The 26,514-nt window shown below is 42.7% G+C and overlaps 1 protein-coding gene across 2 annotated transcripts in view; it reads right to left on the bottom strand.

Annotated features, from left to right (window-relative positions):
- The window catches only part of LOC113021483 (junction plakoglobin a-like), a 122,712-nt gene that overhangs the window by 77,289 nt on the left and 18,909 nt on the right, over nucleotides 1-26,514 (bottom strand). For both annotated transcript variants that reach the window (XR_013908727.1, XM_080300593.1), the window contains exons 2-4: nucleotides 15,182-15,351; nucleotides 2,309-2,358; nucleotides 385-618 (exon numbers count right to left, since the gene is read on the bottom strand). Coding sequence is in view for 1 of the 2 variants with exons in the window: in XM_080300593.1 (XP_080156719.1) it covers nucleotides 385-618; nucleotides 2,309-2,330 (256 nt within the window). In the remaining variant the exon portion in view is untranslated. The remainder of the gene's footprint in view (nucleotides 1-384; nucleotides 619-2,308; nucleotides 2,359-15,181; nucleotides 15,352-26,514) is intronic.

A 26,514-nucleotide genomic window follows, 5' to 3' on the forward strand; every position in this document is an offset into this window, starting at 1 on the left:
TTATTTCATATTGAAGACAGATGAATCACAGGAAATGGAAAACAAGCTGTTATCTGCAGCTGCTTACAATAACCTGTGCATGTCAGTGTGCTGCTATTTCACCATTTTCATTATCATTAAAGCTGCAGTAATTGTTTTTTTTGTTTGTTTGTTTACTTGTGATCTGTCCAGTAGTATTTGATACTGAATCATGTGAATCAAATCCTGCATTCAATTCCATTTATGAAAAAGAAGATGAACCAATATATTATATGATGTTACCAGACACAAAAAAGAGCCACAAAATGCAGATCAATAAAGACCGAAAGCTGCTGTTATTAAAGGAAGCAAACAGAAAGCACAAACAAAAAAGAAAATCAAATGATTTTGATCAGAAAGTGTTACCTGTTGGGCTATCTACTCCACTGAATGCTGAGTCTCCACCTCCCCCCACTGTGGCCTTAACAGGTACAGAGTCAGTGCCGGTTGTAGTACTGTTTGTGTACTTCTTGTTGCCACTATACTCAGTGCTGCTCTCGTCGTCCTGCACTGTGGTAGCTCCCGATTGGATGCCAGAGTCTGTGGCATAGTAAGTCTGCTGCCACTCTGCCACCTTCACCACGCTGTCTGCCTCACTCACTGCAGAAAACAACACACATCTACTGCAACCAGTAATATCTACTGCAACTATTGTAAAGTGGTACATTGGTTGCACACCTGCAGCTAATGAAAGTCTGGACCTAGCGGTTAACCTCAGTGCAAGCCTTTCCTTATAGTAATTTCTCACAGACTTAACACAATAAAACAAAAAATGTTTTATAGAGTTTTTTGTTTTTGTTGTCATTGTTTATGATGCACACAGGTCTGACTTTCAAGGGTTTTTAGAAGCTGGTATAGCTAATGTTACCTACTTTACTCCAACATTTTTCTCATGCCATTACCAGCACATGCAACTTTTTGTACCACAATCTGCATTTTTACTCAACAAGGAAGTTTGCTTTTAGGACTTTCTGAAAAGTTGAAAAAGTAAACAGTTTTAAGAATGCAAAGTATACAACCAGACGAATCGGTAGTTAAATGGCTTAAACAATCGTCTAGCAAAACTTTCCTCTGTATAACTAGTTAGTATGTTTTTCAAACATTGCTTCAGAAAAAAAAGTCTTGTTTCTGACAGAATAATCCAGTCGCTGCATTCTTCCATTTCTATTGGGCACAGCTTGAGCTTGTGGGCTGCTGGCCATAGAGCCTGGGTGAGGTCAAGCTGCACTAAGACTCTTCAGTGAGTAGCCTCACACAGCTCACTGAATGGTCTAACTGCACGTAGTGCTGCTAATTCTACCATTTTTGGAATAGTACTATTACTAAACTACTACCAATTCTTCAAATCTTTCTGTGACAAGTACAACCTTTTATTGGTAGCATTACCTTTAACCCTCTCAAGCTCAAATTAAACTTTTTGTTGCTAATGCACAACCAAGTCCTGCAGTGGTACTTCTGAGTAAAAAAAACTCATAAAATATGTATGTGGGGTAATCAGGTTGTTAGTTTTTAACTGTTGCAAATCGGCAACGCCTGCCTTGAGAGGGTTAAAGATGGTACTGGTGTTATTGCTAGAGTATATACTACTTCTAATGCAATTACCACATCTCATTATAACTTCTACGTTTCCTGCTAGGATTAAACACTGAACTTCATACTAAATGCTACCACTCAGTACTACCACTAGTGTTCCTTCTACTACTGCTACTTATTCAGCAACTAATGCCAGTGCTGCTACTTCCTCTGCTGTTGAAAATACTGCTATTTGCACTAAACTACTAAAATGATTCTGGTATTGCTACCACTACAGCTACCATTAATGCTTGTTTTGTAAGTACTGTAACTGTGATTTTTGCTGCTGGTAGTCCTAATAATTCCACGTTTTTTACTAAAGAAGTGGCATTCCTTTATAGATAAATGAATGACAAAAGCAGCAATATACTGCTTGTACTATTACAAGACTACTACTACTAATCACTGCTACTATGAATATACCTACCTGTACCTGTATACCAGCTAGTCCTAATAATAAGTGCAGTGCTCATATTGCTACTTGTAGTGCACCTATTTTTTACTATATCAACTACTACGACTAGTGCTGCTTCTGTTAATTATCCCTGTTGCTTGTATCAGATACTACTCCTATTTCAACTCATGTTGCTACTGCTTTTACTTTTTTCTTCTAATGATGCAGATACTTCTTCCAAGAACCACCTGTTTTCCTCCCACAGCTATTACTACCGCAATGAACTTAGGCCAGAGCTGGGTGCTATGGTGACAGAATACTTACTTTGCATGGACATCATCTCCATCCACTGGTACTGCTGCTTTCACTGACCTCTCACCTGCAGGAGAATACAGGAATCATTAGGTCTGAAAAAAGATTCAAGATTAATCCTCTAGTCCGACTAGCCTGGGAAATCGCAAGTGACCCCTTGTACCCCACCCACTACCAGCCCTCTGGTCAGCGCCTCACATCAATCAGGTCCTACACTTCAGTCTCACAAACAGCTTATTCCCCTGGGCCATTCGGACAGTAAACAAACATCCACCAACCTCCCCACATCCCACCCATTCACACCCAACCAACTTATCGAGCCACAGTCTGAGTCCAAGCACTTTACAACTTCTTCTCTATTGTGTGCCTTTCTATTGTTGTTGCATATATTTCTCTTGTTTTGTATATATTCCGCGTGATTCTATGTATTTCTCCTCTTTGCCATTCATTCCTGTTGTGTCCTATTTATAGTTTATTCTGGCAGAGTTGGTGTGAGGAACCTACAATTTTGTTGTGCATGTACAGTAACAATGATCATATGGGTTACAGCATAACTCTGAAGATGATGATGGCCCAGATTTATAAGGGGCATATCCAGTCTCAGAGGCATCTTCACACAGACTGCACCTGGGGTCTTTCCTGGTGTGATAGACCCCAACCTCGATGGATCTTGTGCTCAGAGCTTGCTCCTGTGCTACCATGATTAGTGCCTCTGTGCTGTCTTTCGGTTCAGCTGCGTACAGCCACTGGTAGGATTTCTGGGTATCAGCCACGTCCTCTATCTGCCGGTGGTACATATCATGTAGGGGCCTGTCCTTGCATGATGGTTCCTCCTCTTGCTCCACCTTCTTCAGTCTCTACTTCATTAGATAATCACTAAGCACTTTCGGTCGACTGTGGCCATATTTCTGATGTACCCATGGATGTTTGTTGTCCCATCCTGGACAGTGGTTCTGACACTCACTAGTCCTTGGCCTCGTACCTTTCGCTTAGTGTACAGTTTCAGGGTCCTCGATTTGGGGTTGATCCCTCTATGCATGGTGATGACCTTCCTTGGCTTGATGCCAATGGCTTCAATCTCCTCCTTATCCCAGTTTATTATCCCAGCAGCATACATGATTGTGTTCAAGTGGATTCTAAGCAAATGGGAACCAATGTACTTGTATTATGTATGTACCAATGTATTTGTAGGTAATTGCAGCCATCCTCAGTGTCTGCAATGTTGCATTCTGCTAGCGCGATCCCCTCAGTTCTGACAGTCTTCCCTCTCTTTGTTACCACCCAACTACATTTCTACTACTACAGCTTGATGTCATCCAAGTAGAGGAGGTGGCTGATAATTGTGTCATTCCGTAATCTGTATCCATAGTCAGTCATGTCAGTGATCTCACTGTGGGGGGTTTCAGGCCTATGCAGACCAGCAGTGGGGACAGGGTAACTCCTTAGTAGATCCCGCACTTAAAAGTGACTTGTGCAATTGGCTTGAAGTTGGCCTCTATTGTTGTTCACTAATTCCCCATTGAGTTCCTAATGAGTTCCTTGTATGGTTCTAGGCATTCCAGGATCCATGTGTGGGGCATTGAGTCATAGGCTGTCTTGTAGTCAATTGTAGGGATTATGCATAATGCTGCATTTACATTTTTAGTAGACCTTCAGATGGTACTTGATGCAGTCTTGGTAATTGGCCACAGAGGGTCCAGGTTTCCATCTTCACCATGATCCTATCTTTCAAGTCAGCCGCTACTAGTTGCTTCACCATCAGTCTGGGTGTTGGGTATCAAACATTCCATATGTCCACAACTTTCCTTTCATGTAACCCCTTCTGCTGGGATATTTGCACTATACCAATCCATTAGCGCCTTGTTTTCATCTCTTGCCCACTTATGCCTGCTTGTTCCGGTAACTGACTTCTCATCAGTGTGTCCTCAACACCAGATGTGGACCTTCTTAAGCCGAGCAACATCCGAGCTTATATGACCTCCTGTCTGAGGTAGGCTTGGTTGGCATTGGGGGGGGGGGGGGGGACTAGCCTTAGGACCTTTACTGGATACAGATGCCCTAGTCGAGAGTCAATCTCCCGACGATACGGTCTCAGAGACTCCAGCAGTAACACACACACACACACACACACACACACACACACACACACACACACACACACACACACACACACACACACACACACACACACACACACACACACACACACACGACCAATCAAAAGTTTGGACACACCTTCACATTTAATGTTTTTTCTTTATTTTCATAAATTCTCACTGAAGGCATCAAAACTATGAATGAACAGTATGCAGTAAAAAAAAAAAGTGTGAAATAAAAATGTTATTAATGTTTCACAATGTTAGCTCAAAATACGGAGAGTGTCCTCAGTGGCCAGAAGAGAGAAGGATGCCACACCGAGGATGTGGACAAGTGGGTGAAGAGTTTGTCTCACAAACAGCTTACCAAAACAGAGAAAAACATCCTTGCAAAAGGATAGAATTTTGCTGTGACACTGAGGCAAATCCCTCTAGTGGAACTGATCACAGCCACCGAAACTGCAATTCGATACAACAACATTGCAGACGTGGAAGCAGAGCAACTATGGATGAAAGTTTCAGCCTGTCTCAGCAATGCAAAGCCCCCAGCGTCCAACATCAGCATGGAGAAGAGGAAGGCAATCCCATCAGTTAGTCATGACAACAACATCATTATCCTTCCAGCAGGCAAGGGTAGGTGCTCTGTGTCGCTAAACCAAAAAGGCTATGATGAAAAAATTTTGTCACTGCTCAGTGACAAAAATACTTATGAGCCCCTGAAACGAGACCCAGGAAGTGGTTACAGGAAGACGGTGATAGACTGTCTGAAGCAGTTAGAACAAGACAAGGCTATTGACCGTACCTCATACCACAGGCTATACCCAGCGGAATCTATACCAAGTCTGTATGGTTTACCAAAGAACATAAACAGAGTGCACCTTTAAGACCAATTGTCTGTATGATCAACTCACCGCATCCAGAACACCTTGGATTGTGTTGAGAAGGTGAGCGATGTCATTATGGAGGCAGATGAAACCATGGTCTTGTACGATGTTACATCTGTCTTCACTCATGTTCCAGTCACTGAAGTGTTGGAGGTAGTTTGTAAGAGATTACAGGATGACCCCAACCTCAGCAACAAGACCACTATCAGCACCGACCAAGTGTGTTTGAACTGTGTCTTAATTCCACCTATTTCACATACAAGGGTCAGTCCTACAGGGAGAAACATGGGAGTGGGTTCCCCAGTTTCACCCATTGTGGCCAATTTGTACATGGAAGAAGTGGAAAAGAGGGCTTTGTTATCCTATCCTGGAACACCACCTAGTCATTGGTTCAGATATGTGTATGACACCTGCGTGAAAATTTAATCTCAGGACCTACCACAATTCACGGGTCACATTAACTCGGTGGACCAACACATCAAATTCACAAGGGAGGATATGAAAAGTGGCAGGTTAGCCTTCTTAGACTATGAGATTTCCATCAGTAATGGGGGACATCTAAAAGCTGACGTGTACCGTAAACCTACACATACAGATCAGTATTTAAGGTTTGACTCTCATCATCCACTGGATGGTGGTTTGATCCCCCTCTGCTCCGGTCTGCAGGCTAAATATCTTTGGTCAAGATATTAAACCTACAACTTGCTCTAACCTTTTTCAGTGCTGTGAGTGAATGTTAGTTAGATCTGTACATAGAAAGAGACTACAAATCTATTTAATTCAACAAATGAACAGCCTTAAAGTAAATTAAAAAATCCACACAAAGGGAGGTGTTTGGAAAAAAATACGGAACTTTTACATTATTCCTACATGAAGGGTAGGAATAATAGAGTGGCTACATCTGAGTGACGTCTTGACAGCTTAAATGGCACAATGTTCTGTTTCAGTAATGGCCATTTAACGTGTGGGTGTGTGCAACAGTAGATGTGTTCTCTGCATGTGGATGTGGCACGGTACATGAGTTTTATGCATGTGAATGTGTGAGGAGAAATGTTTCCTGTTAAAACAAATGTGGGTTTTTTGATGTGCTGAAAAGCTTTTTGAGAAAAGATGGAATGAAAAAAAAAATCATCACACACTCCCTCTCCATTTTACTGTACTCTTCAAATGAGACCGGACACTAGACACCTTTTTCAGCACCACATGGCAGTTTGGATTAAAATGAGACCCCTAAAACATTTAACATTCATTTAAAATTTTGGGGGTCCCATCAAATTGAACCTTCTTGTACATAAATGCATGTACAATATGTCCTAAAATACACAAAAAATATCTAAATTATTAAAAAATTCATAACGTGTTAAACATTGTTTAAACCATAACTAATCCTTCTTTGTATGCAACAGGTGAAAATAAATATTGATCATATTACTTATTTTCTAAGTAATATTTGTAAAGGTGCTATTGACATGAAAGTCTCACCAGATGTCAGTAACGACCAATCCTATACACACATACAAAGAAATCGTACCATAGATGTCAAAAGATTAAGTTATTTGTAATCATGAGATATGACACAGGTAAAACGTATTGAACAAATCAAGTAGAGAGGTCCAAGAGGCACAGAGAGTCAAGACACAAGTTGAAATCTATCAGCATTTAGAAAGCAATCCTGCCACTTAGTGCAAATTAATATTAGCTAGTTCAGTCCCAGCTGATGGTCTACAAAATGTGTCTCAAGTCCTGGGGAAGATACCAGAGGGAGAGCACCTGGTGGCTAGGCCTTCGTCCATGGGGACTGGCCAGATCATCACGAAGAAGAGACATGGACCCACCCTCCTGTAGGCCTTACCACCCACAGGAGTCCCCATAGGGTCGGCTGCAGTGTGTGCCAGGCGGCGGCCAGGGCCAGAGACCCTTGTGGACCAATGCCTAGCTATCATGGCTTGCAATTGAGACACAGAATGTCACCTCTGTGATGGGGAAGAAGCCTTAGCATAGTGCGTGAGGTTGAGCAGTATTGATTAGATATAGCTGGGCTCACCTCAACGCATGGCCTGAGCTCTGGAACCAGTCTCCTGTAAAGGGGCTGGTCTCTGGCCCAGTCTGGTGTGGCCCTCGGTGTGAGGTGGTGGGCTGGGGTAGGTATCTTAGTTTCTCCTTGGTCACTTCCTGTATTTTAAAGTTTTTCCCAGTGGACAAGAGGATTTGTTCCCTGTGCCTGACCATGACTGTCATCTACAATTATGTGTTTAATGAACTTTCATAGTGCACAGCCCTCTTCGAGTCCCTAGGTGGGGTGCTCGAGGGTGTTCCCCCTGGAGACTCTGTCATCCTTCTGGGAGACTTCAATGCTCATGTGGGTAATGACAGTGATACTTGGAGGGGTGAGATTAGGAAGAATGGCTTGCCTGATCTGTGGGGTGTTCTGTTACTGTGAAAACCACTGTTGGTCCATAACAGACAACATGTTTGAACATAAGGTTATTTACAAGTGCACCAGGACACTCTAGGCTGCAGGTTGATTATTGATTTTGTAATCGTATCATCGGATCTGCAGCAATTTGTTCTGGACACTCAGGTGAAGAGAGGGATGAGCTATCAACTGATCACCACCTGGTGGTGAGTTGGATCAGGTGGTGAGGGAGAATGCTGGATAAACCTGGCACAACTAAATGTATTGTGAGGACACTCTGGGAATGCCTAACAGAGGCCTCCAACCTTTGCCAGAACTTTGACAGCATTCTGAGGGAGACTGGGGACATTAAGTCCGAATGGAGCATATTCAGCACTTCCATTGTGGAAACTGCTGCAATGAGCTGCCTGTCTTGATGGTAACCCCTGAACCAGACGTTGGACACTTGAGGTGAACAGAGCAATCAGGCTGAAGAAGGAATCCTATCGGGTTTGGTTAACCCTGTGGGACTTCGGAGACAGGCAATGGAGGCCAAGCAGAATGTGTCCTGTACTCACAGCTTCATGTTGAGTTTGGTCTTTAATTTGTTTTTTACATTACATGTTCATTTTGTAATACATTTTCAGTGCCTATTTGTATTTTTACTGCAGTTATGTTATGTCTAATTCTATGTATTCAAGTTAAACACTACTTTGAGACATTGTTCACAGCTAAAGAATGTTGAATAAAGAATTTGGTGGTGAAAAGTGTTTTTTGTGCTAATTTAATAGCAGCTAACAAGGACCAGTCAATTTTGATTGGGAACACTAAAGTAAGGGGGGTGGGGGTGCACAAAACCGGAGGGCTAGGCTGTAGTACTGTAATTCACTATTTTTTGGCTGTCCTAAAACTCTGCGAAAAGCCTTCAGTTGATTGTAGTTGATTGAAACTAGAATGAGAGGCCGGGCCTTCAGCTTTCAGATCTTTCTTCTGTGGAATCAGGTTTCAGGAGACAGACACCCTTTCTACTTTTAAGATCATGCCTAAAACTTTTGACAAAGCATATAGTTCGGGCTGCATCAGCTGACCTTAGTTGTGCAGCAATAGGCCTAGGCTGCTGGTTATGGAGGACCAGAAGAGTCACACGCATCAACATAAAGCCTTTTGTGCTCAATAATGAATTGTGAAATAAAATCTGCATTAATAAATTAATTTACAAGTTCATTTTGTAATTCTTTTACAAAACATATAGAAACATTTAAAAAAACAATTGATTACTCATCCAAGTGACTTTTTCAGTACTCTCCAGTGTCATGGATGAGTGATGAAATGTTACGATGCCTCTGATAACCACTGTGTCAAGTGTCTGGGATTGGATCTTAAAACTGGATTTTTAGGTGGCAGACAAATGGTGGCACAAGCCAATCCTTGAACAGATGGGGTAAAAGCTTTTCAGGAAGTTTTTAGGACAGCCCAAAAATAATGAATTACAGTGGTTCAGTCTAGAAGAAATAAATAGGTCTATCATGATGCGTCTGCCAGGACCTGACCAAAGCTGTTCTCTGTTTTCGTAAACTGGTACCAAGAATTACTTAATAAAGGTCAGTGAAGTCAGAACACAGAATCAACCCATTCCGAAGACATGTAACTCTCTTTGTAACTCTGTGCTGTGAAGTTCTTTCTCTACTTTTAAGATTAGGCTTAAAACCTTTTGCTAAAGCATATAGTTAGGGCTGGTGACCCTGAATCCTCTCTTAGTTAGGCTGCGATAGGTGTAGGCTGCTGGGGATTCCCACGATACACTGAGTAGTACTTCTTTAGTCACTTTTCTCACTCACCATATGTTTATACACCTCTCTGCATTGAATCATTACTTATTATTATTCTCTGGCTCTCTTCCACAGCATGTTTTTTGTTCCCAACACCCATCCCCTTTGGACTGTGTCTGCTTCTAAACCACCACAAAACACACCAAAAATCTGCAAAAAAAACCCAACTGAAACATTACCAATAAAAAAAATCACAAAGAAAGAACAATACAGCATCCACATCTGCACCAAAGAGTAACACAATGAAATGTGGATCATTAAACATTAGGTCTCTCTCTTCTAAGACCCTGTAAATCCATGAATAATAACTGATCAACAAAAAAATTTACCGTGCTATACAAAAACTTGGTTACAACAGGATGATTATGTTAGTTTAAATGAATCAACCCCCCTGAGTTACACTAACTGTCAGCATTTAATCTATTAAATGCTGACAGTTAGCATTTAATCTATTATTAGACTCAACTGTCTAAATATGACAAGACAAATAATCAAAGAACCTACGCACCACTTTAATCACACTCTAGCTCTTGTTCTGACGAATGGCATAAAATGGAGCAGAACAGTAATTCTTGAAAACCCTCTTTTTTCTGATCATTTCTTAATAGCATTTAACTTTACAATAATGGATTAGACGGGGGGGGGGGTCGATTTACAGTTGTTGTCTTACTGAAAGTGTTGTACAGTGCAAAAAGGAAAATGCATAGACAAACAGAAAACCTCGTACACCATTTGTTCAAAAGTTTTTAAATTTAAACTTAAATTAATCCGTGTTTAGTAAACAACAACATTGGTACATTTAATGTTAAATATCCTTTAATTTTCAAAACTATACTGAAAAACAATGACAGCATCCATCCTCATCATAAAATTACTTAACAGCTAATACATGGAGGTGGAGCATTTTTCTTTTTTCTTTAAATATGCATGTATTAAAGTGACTTTAAAGTGTTTTCTTCAAACAGGACACCTGAAAAACACAAAACTGTAACAATATTTGCACATTTAAGATTATCCAGAGTACATTTAAGCTGCAATCATTGCCTTTTGATTGTTGTGCCTCAGTCAAATGCTTAAGATGTGGCTTTCATTCTGGTCTGTTCACCCATGATACAATATCCTTTAATATCCTGTATATGCATACAGTCAGTTTTACTTCATTGATGAATCTGAGTGAACATTTGTCATAAATTAACACTGTAGGGTCTTTACCTTACAATATAAAGTGACTTGAGACCAGACTTGTTGACTCTCAGTGGTGCTAAAACTGAACAGCCCTAAAGGGTGTTCCTGAAAGTTGGGTTTACTAGAACAAAACAGGTGGATGACCACAGACCTCTCAGCACAAGGATGACAGAACTTTTCCCCATATAATAAATAAAAAAAAACACAGAACACAACATTGAAATAGAAATAGATTAAGACAGATTACGATACCAAACGATACCAGATAAAAGTGCATTTACTGGATCTGTTCATCTCCTCTTGCTTTTCAAAGACAATGAATGAAGATGATGACAATGGGATGTACCTGCCACTGCAGGACAAGAGCCTGTGGTAGCTGTAGGACAGGGTGGTACAGAGGAGGAGCTAAACGTGCATGTACGAGACGCTCTGCTTCACTTCTTGTGCTCCAGTTAATGATATTATTCTCACCCCTTGTCATGTGCTTACAGGAATACTGCTGTTAGATGCCAAATGAAATAGAAATGATAAAGTTTGTTTACTTTTGCGGTTATTCTGTGTTTTCATGTGGGCTGTTACATTTTTCACATCACTGAAATGCTAACAGTTGTCCGGCTGTGGGATAAATCTCCTGTAGTGTAAATCACTTTACAGAATTATGGACACACCACATTTTTGTGTGGTGACATCACACGACAAAGACACAGCGTTTATTACTGGGCAACAAAAGTTTGGTGAAAAATGTCATTTAGTAATGACTGCTTAAATACAACAAACCGTGATGCACACACATTATAGGCTTGAAATACTTTATTAAATGCAGCAACATTTGAAAATATGTACAAATTAGTGATTATTATTATTTGCAACAGCTAAGTTTTTGGTAAGACTCTCCTGGAACAGAGGGGTACAAACCTATATAAAGTATAAATTTGTTTTTTTAATCTCCAATGTGGAAAGTTTAGGGGTGAGGTGAAACTTGAGTGGCCATCCATTGCTCGTGTGAGGCTGCAAAGCACACTGAGGAATGCCTGGTTGAAGACTGTGGCCTGTGCCATTTCCTCCCTTCGCAGGGCAACTTCCTGCTCCCGTGCCTCATTGAGCGGCAGCTGGATGTGGTGTTCCCACTGATCTTGGTTTAACACATCTCCATCTGCCTGCATCTCCATGGGAACACTTGTGAGGTCAGGTTTGGACTTCTTTCTCTATAGTATGAAACCTATCATCGTGTCCTACCAGCGATGAGCAGTTTCTGTGTCATGCCAAAAGGTGTAGGTGTCGACGCCGTCAACCAGAACTGAATCACAGACAAGGGAGGTCAAGACTAATGGTGGTGGACGAAAAACCCTCACATGTAGAAAGCATTTCTGAAACATAAGACATGCATAGCATAAGGACACACACGACATGACATTACAACATAAATGAAAAAATGAACCCGTATTAATACTAGTAGTGTTCATCAGATGTTGCTCATATGGCTTTACAATGACCCCTCAGAAGAGGAAGTTAATGCACAGCTAGCACAAAACAACATGCAGAGCATGGAGTTTTTATTGCAGCAAGTAGACAATGGCGTTATTAAAAAATGTCCAGGCTTGTTCAAAGTGAACTCAACACGCGACAAGTACTATTATGTTTGAACACACGAAGCACTCACCGTCCTTCACCATAGTTTCTAAAAATGCCGTGTCCAAGTCGGGGCCACTCTGCCTCCTGATGCTCGCCAGTCAGTGCCCGTAGATTGTGTCCATTTGACTATACCACTTCCAATCTATTAGATTTGCCCCACTTCAGCCGTTGTGGTACCCAACTGGTGGCATGCAGTCTGATGACTTCACATTTTAATACCTGCTTGGAACTGCGCCAGAGTAAAATAATAGTATGACCTAATAGAAAACCCTGAAAGCCGTGGCAAACCATGCCGAGTCGATCCAAGTAGGTACTAATGGTACCAAGTAGGGGCTGAAGAGGAAGAGACAGAGCCCTTACTCAGATGGTGAGTGCAGGGAAAGTGAAAGAAAATGTGTTTCTAGCATTCAAAACAGCAGCGCTTTCCTTTAATCACTATTAAAATAATTACTGGGACTGGCCATTGGGCATACCATGGGCCATCTGATCTCAGGAATTCGCATGATTAAGGTGGGTCCAGGTTTCACAATGAGCTCACCCAAAACTCTGGCTGATTGGGACCCACACCCAGTTTTACACCTTGGCTCAGGCGATTAGAGGATCATCAGGGGTCCTTTTGTCCCTCTGTGGGGGGAAACTCCCACTAGGTTTATATCTGGGACTCTCCACCATTTGACCTTAGAACTGAAGAAGCTTCTCGGATGAGAGGTGAAACGTCTTCAAGCAACTTACAGAAGTCCAAACGTTTTTCTTTACAAGCTCCTTTGACTTTGTTGTGCTGACTTTTTACAGTCAGTTACAATAACTCGTACTGCGTGCTAGCTAGCATGACGGAGTTTCTATATAGCTGGGTGGGTGCTATGATACTACTGATAGTGAACTTTATTTAATTCACAAGGTTAGTTAGTAGAGTTTCCAACCGTCCTGTAAAAAGACGGAATCGTCTCGTATTCAGAGAAAATATTACGCGTTTCGTGTTGAGGTGAAAAGGAACACAGTTTGTCCCAGACTTCAGCTACAATGAAAAAGACACAAAGCTGGAGTTATTCTGTGTCTTTGCTGCACAGCTGCCTCTTCTTCTCTCATTCTCCCCCCTCCCTCTCCTGTTGCTACTTCAATCATGAAACTGATCAGTGATCAGCTGATCGTCTCTCTTGTTTATTTATCGCCCACTTTGCGCCAGAAAGAGGAAACCAGCGGATGTCGCGCTAAACAACAGCAGCACGTTTAAGCTTGATCAGCTGTTGTTATAATTTATTTAATATTAATTTCTAGTATCAGCTGATGTTTGCTGGAGCCACAGCTGTAAAGCTGCTGGTCATGATGTCAGTTTGGATATGTGGTGAGAGGGAAACATGAAGATGAAACCAGGAGATGTCCTTACTGGATCATCAGAGCTGAACAGGTGATGGAGAAACAGGTTTACCTTTTAGGTGACATGGATGAGTTAAAGTTATGAACTGTTTCTGAGAGACAAATAACACCAGGATCCTTTTCTAAGCAGCTGACAGCTGGTAACTGTGCAGGGGCGGGTCTAGCAAAGTGTTGCCAGAGCTCATGTATTGGTCCAACATGTCTTTCTCAGTAACAGACTTTCAGTAGATATAATTTCTGAGAAAGGCCCAGAGCTCTTTGGAAAGCTTTCTATGGGGCACTACGAGCAAAGATTAATATAAACTCTTTCCATTTCCATTTCACCACAATCCAGTGATTAAATGGAAAGGTAGTCCTATGTTGTATCCTCCTTCCATGAATAGAATATACTCATATGAACTTTTCAGCTACCTTTTGCGGTTTCTCTCAGATATAAAACTCCATTGTTTCTCTCTCAAGAAAGAAGCAGCTGTCTCCTCAGTCAAACAACATTGTAACACGAAAGCTACTGTGTGTGTCCAACATACACAGTCTGACACAGCAGTTTCAGTTTACACAGGTTTTTTTATTTTGCTTTGCACACTTCACTTCCCAGCTTCAAAGACGTGGCCCTCGGCTTTATGGCAAAGTTGCTCTAACTATGGCTGTCACCAGAACACTGCCACTTCTTGGCTGTCAATCACAGCTTCTTGCATCCCCACATCCCCAATCATTCCCATGCCTTTCAGACTAGTACTGAGGTGCTAGTCTGAATTCCCTAAAGAACCAGTAATTCATGCAGCTCCTTTAATGTGCAAGTATTGAATAAGGTGTTCTGGTCAATATCTTTTACGCATGCTAACTCGGGAGATGATCTGAAACAGTGCCTGTGCCAGACTTCCTGCAAAATTGCTGCACAGGGGTACCACCAACAAATAATATCAGACCTCATGTGGCTGACCGTTAGGTTAAAATAAGCTGCCTGTGAGATGCCTTTTCAGCACAAATGACTCAGTTTCTCTCTCCAGTGTGTCATACTAGCCTGTGCCTAATTATCACAAAGGACTGTTCTGCCTCAGCACACACCATGTGACCCTTAATGTTTATTTCTTAAACCAACGTTGAGTGTAGAGTGTCACCAAAGGACTGCTCCAATGGAAAATATTCCTTGGATTTAATCACAGGAAGTGGCAGGGTCTCCTGAAAATGCCCTGTGGATTTCTCCTCCCTGGTAGCAGTGTTGGACAGCCTCAGCACAGATACCACAAGTCGTTCCCAGTCATAAGCGCTGCCCCACCAGCTTATTAAACTCAGCCCAATCCATCCCAAGAAATAAGGGGTGACCAAGAAAGGAGCTAACCACTGCCCCAACTCTATACATTTTAACCTAACACCACTGGATATTTGTGAAAGTCACTATGTACACACCTAATTCCCACCCAACAACAACCCAGGCTGAAGCAGGGTTTGGTAGAGTCCACCATAGCCTATTGTGTACCACACCCTGGCACCTCACCAGAACTTTGTACGTCCTTCCAGTCTGGGCCGGCCACAAGGATCCCACCTCTATGAGCTGACACTCCCTGCAGAAGAGTTCGGGCTGCGTGCACTTCCAGCTCTCCTGCGCTGATGTTTGCACAAATTCACGTGAGTCAGGAGCAACACCTGTTCCCACTGAGATCTGAGGAGAAAAACAGTGGGGAGAGTGTTAGTGTGAGGCATCTATGCCAGATTGTGGGGGTCGGATGTTTCTTCCTCTGTGCCAGGCCACCATGCTGCTAAGTGGTCCTCTGGAAAGGTCACGGCCCTCTCCAACACACCAAATCCACCCCAGTCACCAGGAGCCTCATCATCTGCTCAAGGACCACTAGCTCCAGTATAGGCAATGACTCAAAAACCTCGTTCCCTGTCTCCAGATGACAGTTACAGAAGCAGCAGCAGTGGTTCTGCAGTGGTTCTGTGGGTCATCCACCTCGCCCATCCTGTGAGATGTGGTGGACATGGTTGGAGAGAGCGGTGGCGGGTGAGCTAAGTATCAGGGTCTACTTTACAATATAAAGTGCCTTGAGGCAACTGCAGTTGAGATTTGGTGCTGTATAAATAAAATTGAACTGAATTTTCAAAGCTCTCCAGAGATGGTTAATTGGGATAAAGTCTTGGCTCTGGCTGGACCTGTCAAAGACATTCACAGAGTGGTCCCAAAGCTATTCCGTTGTTATTTTGGCTCTGAGGTTATGGTTATTGTTTTATTAGACAATGAATAATGTATGTCTTGCCATGCATATTCATCTTTATTTATAGTACCTTATCACCCTATTAGAGTACTTAGCTCTCACACTGCAGGCTTACTTAGAATAGAATAGAATAGAATAGAATAGAATAGAATAGAATAGAATAATCCTTTAATTGTCCCACAAGGGGAAATTTGGTTGTATCAGCAGCAAAAAAGAAAAAAAAACAAAAACAAAAAAACCCCACACATAAAACAGAACAGAAACACAATTTTTACATATTTACATCATGGACAATAGTTACCAAAGCAGAGTACTGTACAGTTATTAAAATTAGAATACAGATAAGCGGCAAATCCAGATTGCATTGTGCGAGGGAGCTTGTTGTTCCTAGAGTATTTAAAAGTAGAATGGGAGGCAGAGCCTTCAGTTTTCAGGCCCCTCTTCTGTGGAACCAGCTTCCAGTTTGGATTCAGGAGACAGACACTATCTCTACTTTTAAGATTAGGCTTCAAACTTTCCTTTTTGCTAAAGCATATAGTTAGGGCTGGACCAGGTGACCCTGAATCCTCCCTTAGTTATGCTGCAATAGACGTAGGCTGCCGGGGGATTCCCATGATGCATTGAGTTTTTCCTTTCCAGTCACCTTTCTCACTCACTATGTATTAATAGACCTCTCTGCATTGAATCATATCTGTTATTAACCTCTGTCTCTCTTCCACAGCATGTCTTTATCCTGTCGTCCTTCTCTCACCCCAACCAATCACAGCAGTTGGCCCCGCCCCTCCCTGAGCCTGGTTCTGCTGGAGGTTTCTTCCTGTTAAAAGGGAGTTTTTCCTTCCCACTGTTGCCAAAGTGCTTGTTCATAGGGGGTCATATGATTGTTGGGTTTTTCTCTGTATCTATGAAGCGCCTTGAGGTGTCTTTTGTTGTGATTTGGCGCTATATAAATAAAATTGAATTGAATTGATTGTTTTCTGGAATCACCTTGAAGCAGTTAAAAGTCTTTTTCCATGGCCCCACCGAACTCATCCCACATCAAAGTTTTTTTTGAGCCACTGTCCGAGTTGCATTCCGCTTGGCCTCCCATGTACCTCTAACTCTAACTCCAAAATCCTATAGGCCCAATCCTATACCCAATGAGGGTTTCTACAGACAAAAACATAGATGTGCCATGGGCTTCCCAATGTGAAAGTGGAAACTAAAGCTCTTGGCTCTTTCAAAGAGAGAACCTATTCACTGGTACAGATATGTTAATAACACCTGGGCCAAATCAAAACCAAAGAAATATAAGCTTTCACTGTTCACATCAACTCAGTGGATAGAAACAAAGTTCACCAGGGAAAATACAAAGGATAATAGTTTGCCGTTTCTGGACTGTGCTGTGCACATTGAGGAAAATGGAAACCTCAACAGTGAAGTTTACTGGAAGCCCACATACACAGACCAATACCATCTCTTTGCTTCCAACCACCCTCTGGAATGTGGAGTAATCAGGAATCTGCAACACTGGGTAGAAATGTTCCTTCTAATCCAGAAGGGAAGGAAAAGGAATAAACACATAAAGAAAGCTCTTAAAGCATGTTTATCCCAATTAGGCTTCCATCAAATTAGCAAAGATGCACAGTAAAGAAGCTGAGACACCAATTAAGTAGAAACAGAATGGCAAACGAAACAACACTGTCATCCCTTATGGGGCAAGTTTTTTCAGAGAAACTCGGGCAAATATTCTCCAAGCATGACATCCCAGTGCACTCCAAGCCTAGCTACACACTGGTTTATCCCAAAACTCCAAAAAACAAACTAAACAACGTAGTAGAAGAGCCACCTCGACGGGACAAGACTCAGATGCACAAGGTCACTCTTTTGAGGACACCATTGTTCTCATTTTAGATAGCATGAAAGAAGAGTGACAGAAGCCTACTTCTGTTCTACTGTGAACGATCATTCTTGAATAGAAGGGGCGGTTTATGACACCAACTGTCTGCCACCTACAATCTAGTTTTGAGATCTTTCCCCAGGCGCCTGAACGCCCACTCACAGCTTGTGTCAGTTGATCTCAATAGATCACATGATAGAGAGAGGCAAGTCTCACAATGGCTTCACCGGAAAGCTTTGCTGATAATGACAACAACCTTTTTCACACCTTGTATGTCAAGGGCCGTCTTAAGGGACAAATCCCATTGCTGCTCCCACTAAATATCTGGGAATCTCCAGTATTTGGTTATTGTTATTTATATTGTCCTCTGTGTCCACGCTTCGTGTTATTGTTTGTTCTAGTACAGTGTGATCACTGTTTTTGTCCTTGTCACATGACTAAATAGTGTCTCTGTATGTTTTTACTAACTTGTGTGTAACACCAACCTGCCAGAGTGTCTGCAGGTGGAAATTAGTCCAAGACTATAATCTGGGATATTTACATTTGTTAAAATGTTCATTAGCATGTATTGCCCCTCTTTCTAAATAAAATAAAGTAAATAAATTGAACAGAAGAAGCTTCTCGGATGAGAGGTGAAACATCTTCAAGTAACTTGAAGTCCAGTTGCCTTTCTTTTCAAGGTCCTAGGATCATTGAGGTGTTGGTTTTTGTTTATCTCTAAATTTTGTTTTTCAGTTGACTTTTAGCTAATACAAAATCAAATACTGTGGAAACTAAGTCTGGCTTTTTACCAGGGAAAACATATCATTAGCTTCTGAAACAATGTCAAGGGCTAACAATATAAACTGAATCTAAAACACACATTGATTTTATGTGTGATTTTCAGCACCAGGAGTGCTGGTGGAGAATGTAGGGAAGACAAGAATCAAAGATGGCGGGTATAATTAACAATGAGTAGAAAGAAAAAGGAGAGTAAACAACCAGAGCAGTGAGAAGTAAGAGCATGAGAAAGAAGAACGAACTGAGCAGGAAGGAGATAACAAGAGGGATAAGAGTGAACATGTGATTGTAAAAGGGAAAGACAAGCTTTCTAGTTTTCCTCCATGTCAGTCAAAGAACCACACACACACAGAGACCGAGTGACAGAGAGAGAAGCTTAGTATTTGACATGATCACCATAAATGGGTGACAACGTCGCACTTAACAGTATATCTCTATCTCTCATTTCCTTTCCCTTCACTCGGCATCTACAAACACCTAATCATGCTGCCTGCTCTATCATTTCTCTCATTATCACTTTCTCTCTTCTTCCTCAGACTTTGTCTATATAGACCACTTCCTCATGCCCTGTCTCACCCTCTCAAACTGTTTGTACACCTTTTACTTGGTTTAGATCAGGGTTGGCTTACGCTCACACCATAAATGAACTGCTCTGGAGATCATTTGGAACCATGCCATGACCACCTCCTCCAGAAGGTCTATGTGCAGATGTGAAAACAATAATCACACATGGATGGTGACCAAAACAAACACAACAATGGGTAAAACAAAACAAAGTATGATTTAAACAGACCAAACATGGCAGGTGTCAAAATACTCTCAAACTTAATCTGAACAAGGCTGAAACTCCATGATAATATACCCCCACCAACCTCGCAAAAAGTACCAATTTCTTTTAATTTAAAGACGCAAAGAAGTAAAATGTTCAGTTTGAATGCTTATAAAAAATCCAAACACATATGGCTTTTAAAAAATAAAGACCAATTCCAAAAATGTATTATTCGTAGATTAAACTACTGTACTTGGGGATCTTATTGTTTCATCCTACATAGTGGTTATGACACTCAGTAGTCCTCTGCTTCCTCCTTCCAGTTACCATACAGTCCGAGGGTGCTGGACTTGGGGTGAAACCCTCCATGCATGGTAAGGAGCTTTCTTGTCTTCGTGTCAGTGGCTTCCATCCTGTCACGGCCGAGGCTGACTAAAAAAAAACAAACTGAAATGCATGACGCAGAGAACGTTTAAGTGACAACGTTTATGATTCACAAAAAGTGTAAGCGAACAAAACTAGAAAACTGAGTCGTGTCTTTAACTTGTGCTAAGAACAAACACCAAAACTAAGGGGCGCTTATGCGACCTGAGCTATGTAAACAATCAGTGATTTTTCAACTGTGGAAACTGCAGTTCTGTGGTTTGGGCCAAAGGGAGAGTCAGACTGGATGGCTGGGTCCTGGGAAGGGGTCAGAGTCACTGAAACTAGAGTACATTTATTTAGGTATGGTTCCGGAGGAATACTGGCAGCTATTTGTTCTGAATAGTCCTTTGCACTGCCTACTTGCCGCGGGTGGATCAGTAGCATGCAGGGGAGAGTGGTCCAGGTGAGTGGTAAGTAATCCGAAATTCCTGACATTGAGGCAGGGAGGCAGGCAGGTGCGTGGAGTGAGTAAAACTGTGAGACTGTCGGGAGGTCCAGCGTCCGGATGGGGGTTCTATGGCAGAGATTTGCTTCTGGTAATCTGGTGTGTAGCTATGAAAGAGAGATACAAGGTGAGACAAGGTAGTTTGCTAAGATGTGTACAAAACACAGAGCTGGCCTGCAGCAACTGTGGTTAGCTGAGAATCTAGCGAAGAGAGGTTGAGCGCGCTGGCCTTATAAATCCACGGCTTAATTACCCACAGGTGCCAGCAATGAGCAGGAGCATGGTGCTTCCTCCCAGAGGTGGAACTGCCCCCCCCAATGGATGCCTCCTGGCGGCCGACCAGAATCCGCCCCGCGGCTTACCTGAAAAAGTCAGAGATCATCACAGGGTCAAGTATCAACGATCGAGGTACCCAAGAACATTCCTCCGGCCTGTAACCCTCCCAGTCCACCAAAAACTGCTGCCCTCTACCCCGCCACCGCACATCCAGGATACGCCAGACGGTGAAGGCTGGGTGTCTGTCGATGAGCAAGGTGGGAGGCGGGGGGTCAGGAGGCGGGCAAAGGAGGCTAGACAGTACCGGTTTCACCTGGGAGACATGAAAAACAGGGTGAATCTGTAAGGCTGGAGGTAAACAGAGCTTGACAGCTGTGGGGCTATCCACTGTCTAGGGACCAATGAATTGAGGGGACATTTTTCCAGGAGGACGCTCTGAGAGGGATGTCCTTAGCAGTCAGCCACACCTTCTGTCCTGGTGAGTATGTTGGTGCTGGTGACCGTCGCCAGTTGGCATAGCGACGTTGATGGGCTACTGTACATAATAGTGCCTCCCATTTACGAGTCCAGACCCGACAGCAGCACTGCTGGGGACAGCGAGATCAGCCTCCTGCTCAGGAAACAGTGGTGGTTGATATCCCAATGAGGCTTCAAATGGTGACAACCTGGTAGCGGATGTTGTTAACGTGTTGTGTGCATATTCCACCCATGGTAGATAAGTGGCCAAAGTTGACAGGTTATGCAGTGGAGTGTGGCCTTGAGCTCCCAATTCAAACATCCTGTCTGGCCATTAGTCTGCAGGTGGTACCCAGAGCTCAGGCAAGGCTTGGCCCCTAAAGCGGTGTAAAAAGATCTCCAGACTTGGGACAAGAATTGTGGACCTCTGTCTGAAACTATTTCTACTGGAATGCCATGAAGCCTGAAAACATGTTCAATTAGTAGCCTAGACGTTTCTGCTGCTGTGGGCAGTTTCTCTAAAGCTATAAAGTGTGCTGCCTTAGAAAACCGATCTATGACTGTGAGTATGGTAGTCTTTCCTGCCGAAACCGGGAGTCCTGTTACAAAATCCAGGGCAATGTGGGACAAGGGTGATGAAGCGTGGCCAATGTTCCCTCTAATGTGCCGACACCGGTGTTTTAGCTAGCAAAGCGGCGTGTTTGGTTTTCTTCCTGAATACTGTCGTTGTTTATATTTACTGCAGGAAGAAACGGTAAAAACTGCGTTTTATAAGGAAAACGCTCGAAAGCCTGTGAACAAAAACAAAACCAAAGAAAACCCCACCCTTTCCTATTGGTGGAAAAATGTACCATGTCGACCAATCAAAAAATGATATGGCAACATGGCATTTAGTTGTTTAGGAAGGGGGAAGTTTTAGGAGTGACGGCGGAGATTGAGATGTGAGAGATTTGTGACATTTAGCATAAATCTTGTGTAGTTAGTGTGTAGTGTAGTCAATAGTTTTGTTGTGTGTGTCAGAACAATGAGGCAATGAGAAAGTTGTGTTTTCAAAATTGGCGTTCCAAGTTATTTTTACTTCCAATAGACTTAACATACTGCACAGGTCATGAACAAGACTTATTTAAATTTTCATTGTAAGTGGGCTAAAGCAGTTAATTAAAAGTAAACAAATAAATGTAAATGCTGTAATTTGATTATTTTAATAAACCATGTGACTTGGATGGATTAGATGCTGGCGTGACCACAGTGCACACGTCTACTGTTGCTCACAGTGGTCCAAGGGATGCTCAGGGAGTTTGTGTGTTTGCTCAGACACATGAAAAATTAGAGGGAACATGGGCTGTAGCAGCCCTGCAGGATGTTCATTATGTGATTTATTCCTGGCACATACTGAGCACGCAGCCACATACTCCCTAATGTCCTTATCTAGCATGTCCCATCAAAAATGTCTTTTAATTAGAGTAAACCATCCTATCTCTGCTGGGTGGCACACGAACTTAGAAGCATGCACCCACTCCAGCATCTTGGAGCGAGCGGCTGCAGGAACAAAACGCCAGTCGGGCAGCCCCAGTTCTGTCTGGAGAGCCTGGTTAATGGCGTGACAGTGACAGCTCCAACCTTGCAGCTGGCTGGAAGTATGGGGGAAGATTCTGATTGTGCTGTTTCAGAGTCAAACTGCCAAGAAAGGGCATCCGGTTTTACATTTCTGGAGCCTGGGCAATAAGAAATAGAAAAGTTAAAAAGGGGGGAAAAACAGTGACCATCAAGCTTGGCATGCATTCAGTCTCTTAGCACTGCATAAGTACTGTACATTAAGTTCTTGTGGTACGTCCACACTAGGAACGGTTTCTCAGCGCCCTTCAAATGATCGCCACTCCTCCAATGCAAACTTAAGGGCAAGCAGTTCCCGGTCCCTACATCATAATTCATTTCCGCTGGCAAAAGCCGATGCAAAAAAAGGTGCCCGACCGGTATGCTTACAAGAGGGACAGTACTGCCCCAACCCCACAACAGAAGCATCCATCTCGACAATAAAAGTCTGGGTCAGGCAGAATGAGGATGGGCGCTGTTGCAAATAGATGTTTCAGTCTAGTGAACGTGCTATCTGCTTCATTGGACCAGATGAATGGAAGTTTAGTGGAAGTGAGGTGTGTAAGTGGAGCTGCTACCTGACTAGTTTCTTATGAATCGGCGTTGGAAATTGGCGAATCCCAAAAACCTCTCGAGTAGGGCTGCTCGATTATGGCAAAAATGATAATCACGATTATTTTCACTGAAATTGAGATCACGATTATTTGACGATATTTCAAGGTTCAAGGTTCTTTATTTGTCACATGCATAGTTATACAAGTATAACACACAGTGAAATGTAGCCTGACACACTCCTCGACATGTGCAAAAATTGGGGGGGGGGGGGGGGGTGTGTAGAGGAAGAACATTATATATATATATATATAGTATATACACTGGGTGAATGTGCAGTAGTAGCAGCAAGCAGGTGAATTCTGTACATTAATATGAATAGACATCTGACTATTATACAGGATAGACAATATAAACATATTTAAAATTAAAGGAATTGAAATGTACATTGTGCCTTGGTTTAGAGTGTCTGGAAGAGTCCTGTCTCAGTCAATTATAGATGATGTGAGAGGGCGGGTGTGTGTGTTTAGGGCACGGATGGCTTGGGGATAGAAGCTCCTCTTGAGTCTCTCTGTCCTTGCCCGGAAGATGCGGAACCTTCTACCAGATTGCAGAAGTTAGAACAGTTTGTTGCCAGGATGGGACGGGTCCTTCAGTATCTGCGCTGCTCTAGTCCGGCATCTCCTGGTGTAGGTGTCCTGAAGCGGGGGGAGAGCAATCCTGCAGCAGCGTTCTGCTGTACGGATCACTCTCTGGAGAGCTTTTTGGTCCTTCACACAGCTGTTCCCAAACCACGATGTCATGTTCTGTGTGAGGATGCTCTCCACAGCGCCTGTATAGAAAATCCTGAGGATCTTTGGAGAGACCCTGAACTTCCTCAGTTGTCGTAGGTGATACAGGCGCTGCCTAGCCTTTTTGGTCTGGACCTGAATGTGGGCAGCCCATGTCAGGTCTGAGGAGATGTGGACACCAAGATACTTGAAGGACTGCACCCTCTCCACTGGAGCTCCATTGATGATGATGGGCTTGTAGTCTCTGTGCTGACCCCTTCTGAAGTCTACCACCAGCTCCTTGGTCTTGCTGACGTTCAGCTGGAGGTGGTTGTCCTGGCACCACGATGCCAGATTCTTCACTTCATCCATGTAGGCCGCCTCATCGTTGTTGGAGATGGCACCCAACACCACTGTGTCGTCAGCAAACTTCACAATGGTGTTGAAGCCGTGGGTGGCCACACAGTCTGAAGTGTAGAGGGAGTAGAGCAGTGGCGAGAGGACACATCCCTGAGGTGCTCCTGTGTTGATGGTGATGCTGTTGGAGAAGCACCCTTTATTTAACCCTTTAAGACCTACTATAGAACCAAGTCCACCAGAGCTTTTATATATATATATATATATATATATATATATATATTTTTTTTTTTTTTTTTTTTTTTTTTTTACATGCTGTAGTGCCATTTGTGGGAGCATTTCAAGTTGCTATACATCAATACAACTGTTATAGCCCATATTTTAATAATATGTATGCATTAAGTCCATAGTAATTACATAAATTGCAAAAAAGTGCAATAAACTACAAAAAAAATTGAAAATCGCTTTTGTTTTGTTTACATATATTTCTACTTGGAGAAATTTAAGAGGTTTATCCCTCAAAACTTTAAATACAATAAAGTTGCAAAAAATAGTTTCCCACCACAGGAAATTTATTTTGAGTGTCTTTATAGTTTTATTTCGGAGATACAGCAATTTTTATATACTGCAGGAAAAACAAAAAACAATCCTATGATGCAAATTTGCAAAGAAAACAGCAGGTGCATCATTTCACTGTGGGAAGTGTTACGAACAGCTGATCGGATCGGTAAAGCGTGTTTCTGGAATATTATGTTTTTGTTCCTGCAAGCGCTTTTTATGCAATTTTTGCAAAGCTATATGTGGAAGGAAACCGTGACCGAGGACAAGCTGATGGCATCAGATGTAAGTACAACTCCTCCGGTTTCATATGCAAAACAAATTATTGCGCTAGCTTACACGGTTCAGGTTCTACAGGGATTTAAAAATAGTTACGCAAAACGGAGTGTGCTGCTCTGACCGGCTTTAAAGGGTTAACAATGACTTTAAAAAAAATAATATAACATAGTGTGCAACACCACTGAAGTTTTTTTACCTCTCTTTTCAACCAACAGCAGTCACTCTCCTCTCCAAATAACTTCTGCTTAGCTTTCCGAGCTTCCCTCGGGTCCTCTTAATCAGCGGTCTCCAACCTTTTTTGCGCCACGGACGGTTTATGCCCGACAATATTTTCACGGACCGGCCTTTAAGGTGTCGCGGATAAATGAGGGAGGGGCTAATAATCGGCTCAGTCATTTTTAATGATCGTTGAAAGCCCAGATCGTAATCGTGATTAAAATTCGATTAATTGAGCAGCCCTACTCTCGAGTCGTTTCTGAGTGGAGGGTACAGGCCAGTCTGTGACCGCTTTCACTGTAGCCGTTAGTTTGTTCTCCATGAGGCATTGAAGGACAGCTCGGACATGTGAACAATGCTCTTCCAGAGTCTTAGAAATAATGACAATGTCATCTAGATAGACAAATACAAACCGGTCGAGGAAATCCTGCAGAACGTTGTTTATTAGGGCTTGTAACACGGCTGGTGTGTTTGCCAAACCAAAAGGCATGAGAAGATGCTCGAAATGACCAAGGGGGGTGTTGAAAGCTGTCTTCCACTCGTCTCCCTGACGGATTCGCACTAAGTGACAAGCGTTGCGGAGATCTAACTTAGTGAATATTGTAGCGCCCTGTAGTGATTCAAAAGCGGAGCTAATGAGTGGCAAGGGATACTTGTTCTTGGTAGTAATGTAATTTAAGCCTCTGAAATCAATGAACCGCCGGCAAGAGCCATCCTTCTTGTCTACAAAGAAAAAAAAACAGCTCACACAGGAGATGACGACGGACGTATGATACCAGCTGCTAGTGACTCCTTAATGTACTTTTCCATCGCGGCACACTCTGACTTAGATGTTATATAACCGGCTCGTTGGCAAGGGCGCACCAGGGAGCAAATCGGGCCGGAACCAGGGACAGCGGGAAAACTAGCTTGGACTCAAATGCAGGACGCAGAGCAGCACAGAGAACATTTAAGTGACAACATTTATTTTTCTAGTGATATGGATCAGTGAATCAATGTCTTGTTGACTCTTTACATACAACGTGATGTCCATGTAGAGGAGGTGCCTGACATTTGCTCTTTTCCATAGCTGGTATCCAGTCTTGTTAATGATCAGGTTGAGGGGGTTCAGGCCTATGCTGAACAGCAGTGGGGACAGAGCATCATCATGGCAAATCCCGCACTTGACGGTGATTTGTGCAATTGCCTTGAAATTGGCCTTTAGTGTTGTCTTCCCCTTTCCCACTGAATTGAAGGCCTTTAGGGTCCTGTTGGTCT

The sequence above is a fragment of the Astatotilapia calliptera genome, chromosome 4, assembly GCF_964374335.1.
Source record: "Astatotilapia calliptera chromosome 4, fAstCal68.1, whole genome shotgun sequence".
In the NCBI taxonomy this organism is placed as follows: Eukaryota; Metazoa; Chordata; class Actinopteri; order Cichliformes; family Cichlidae; genus Astatotilapia; species Astatotilapia calliptera.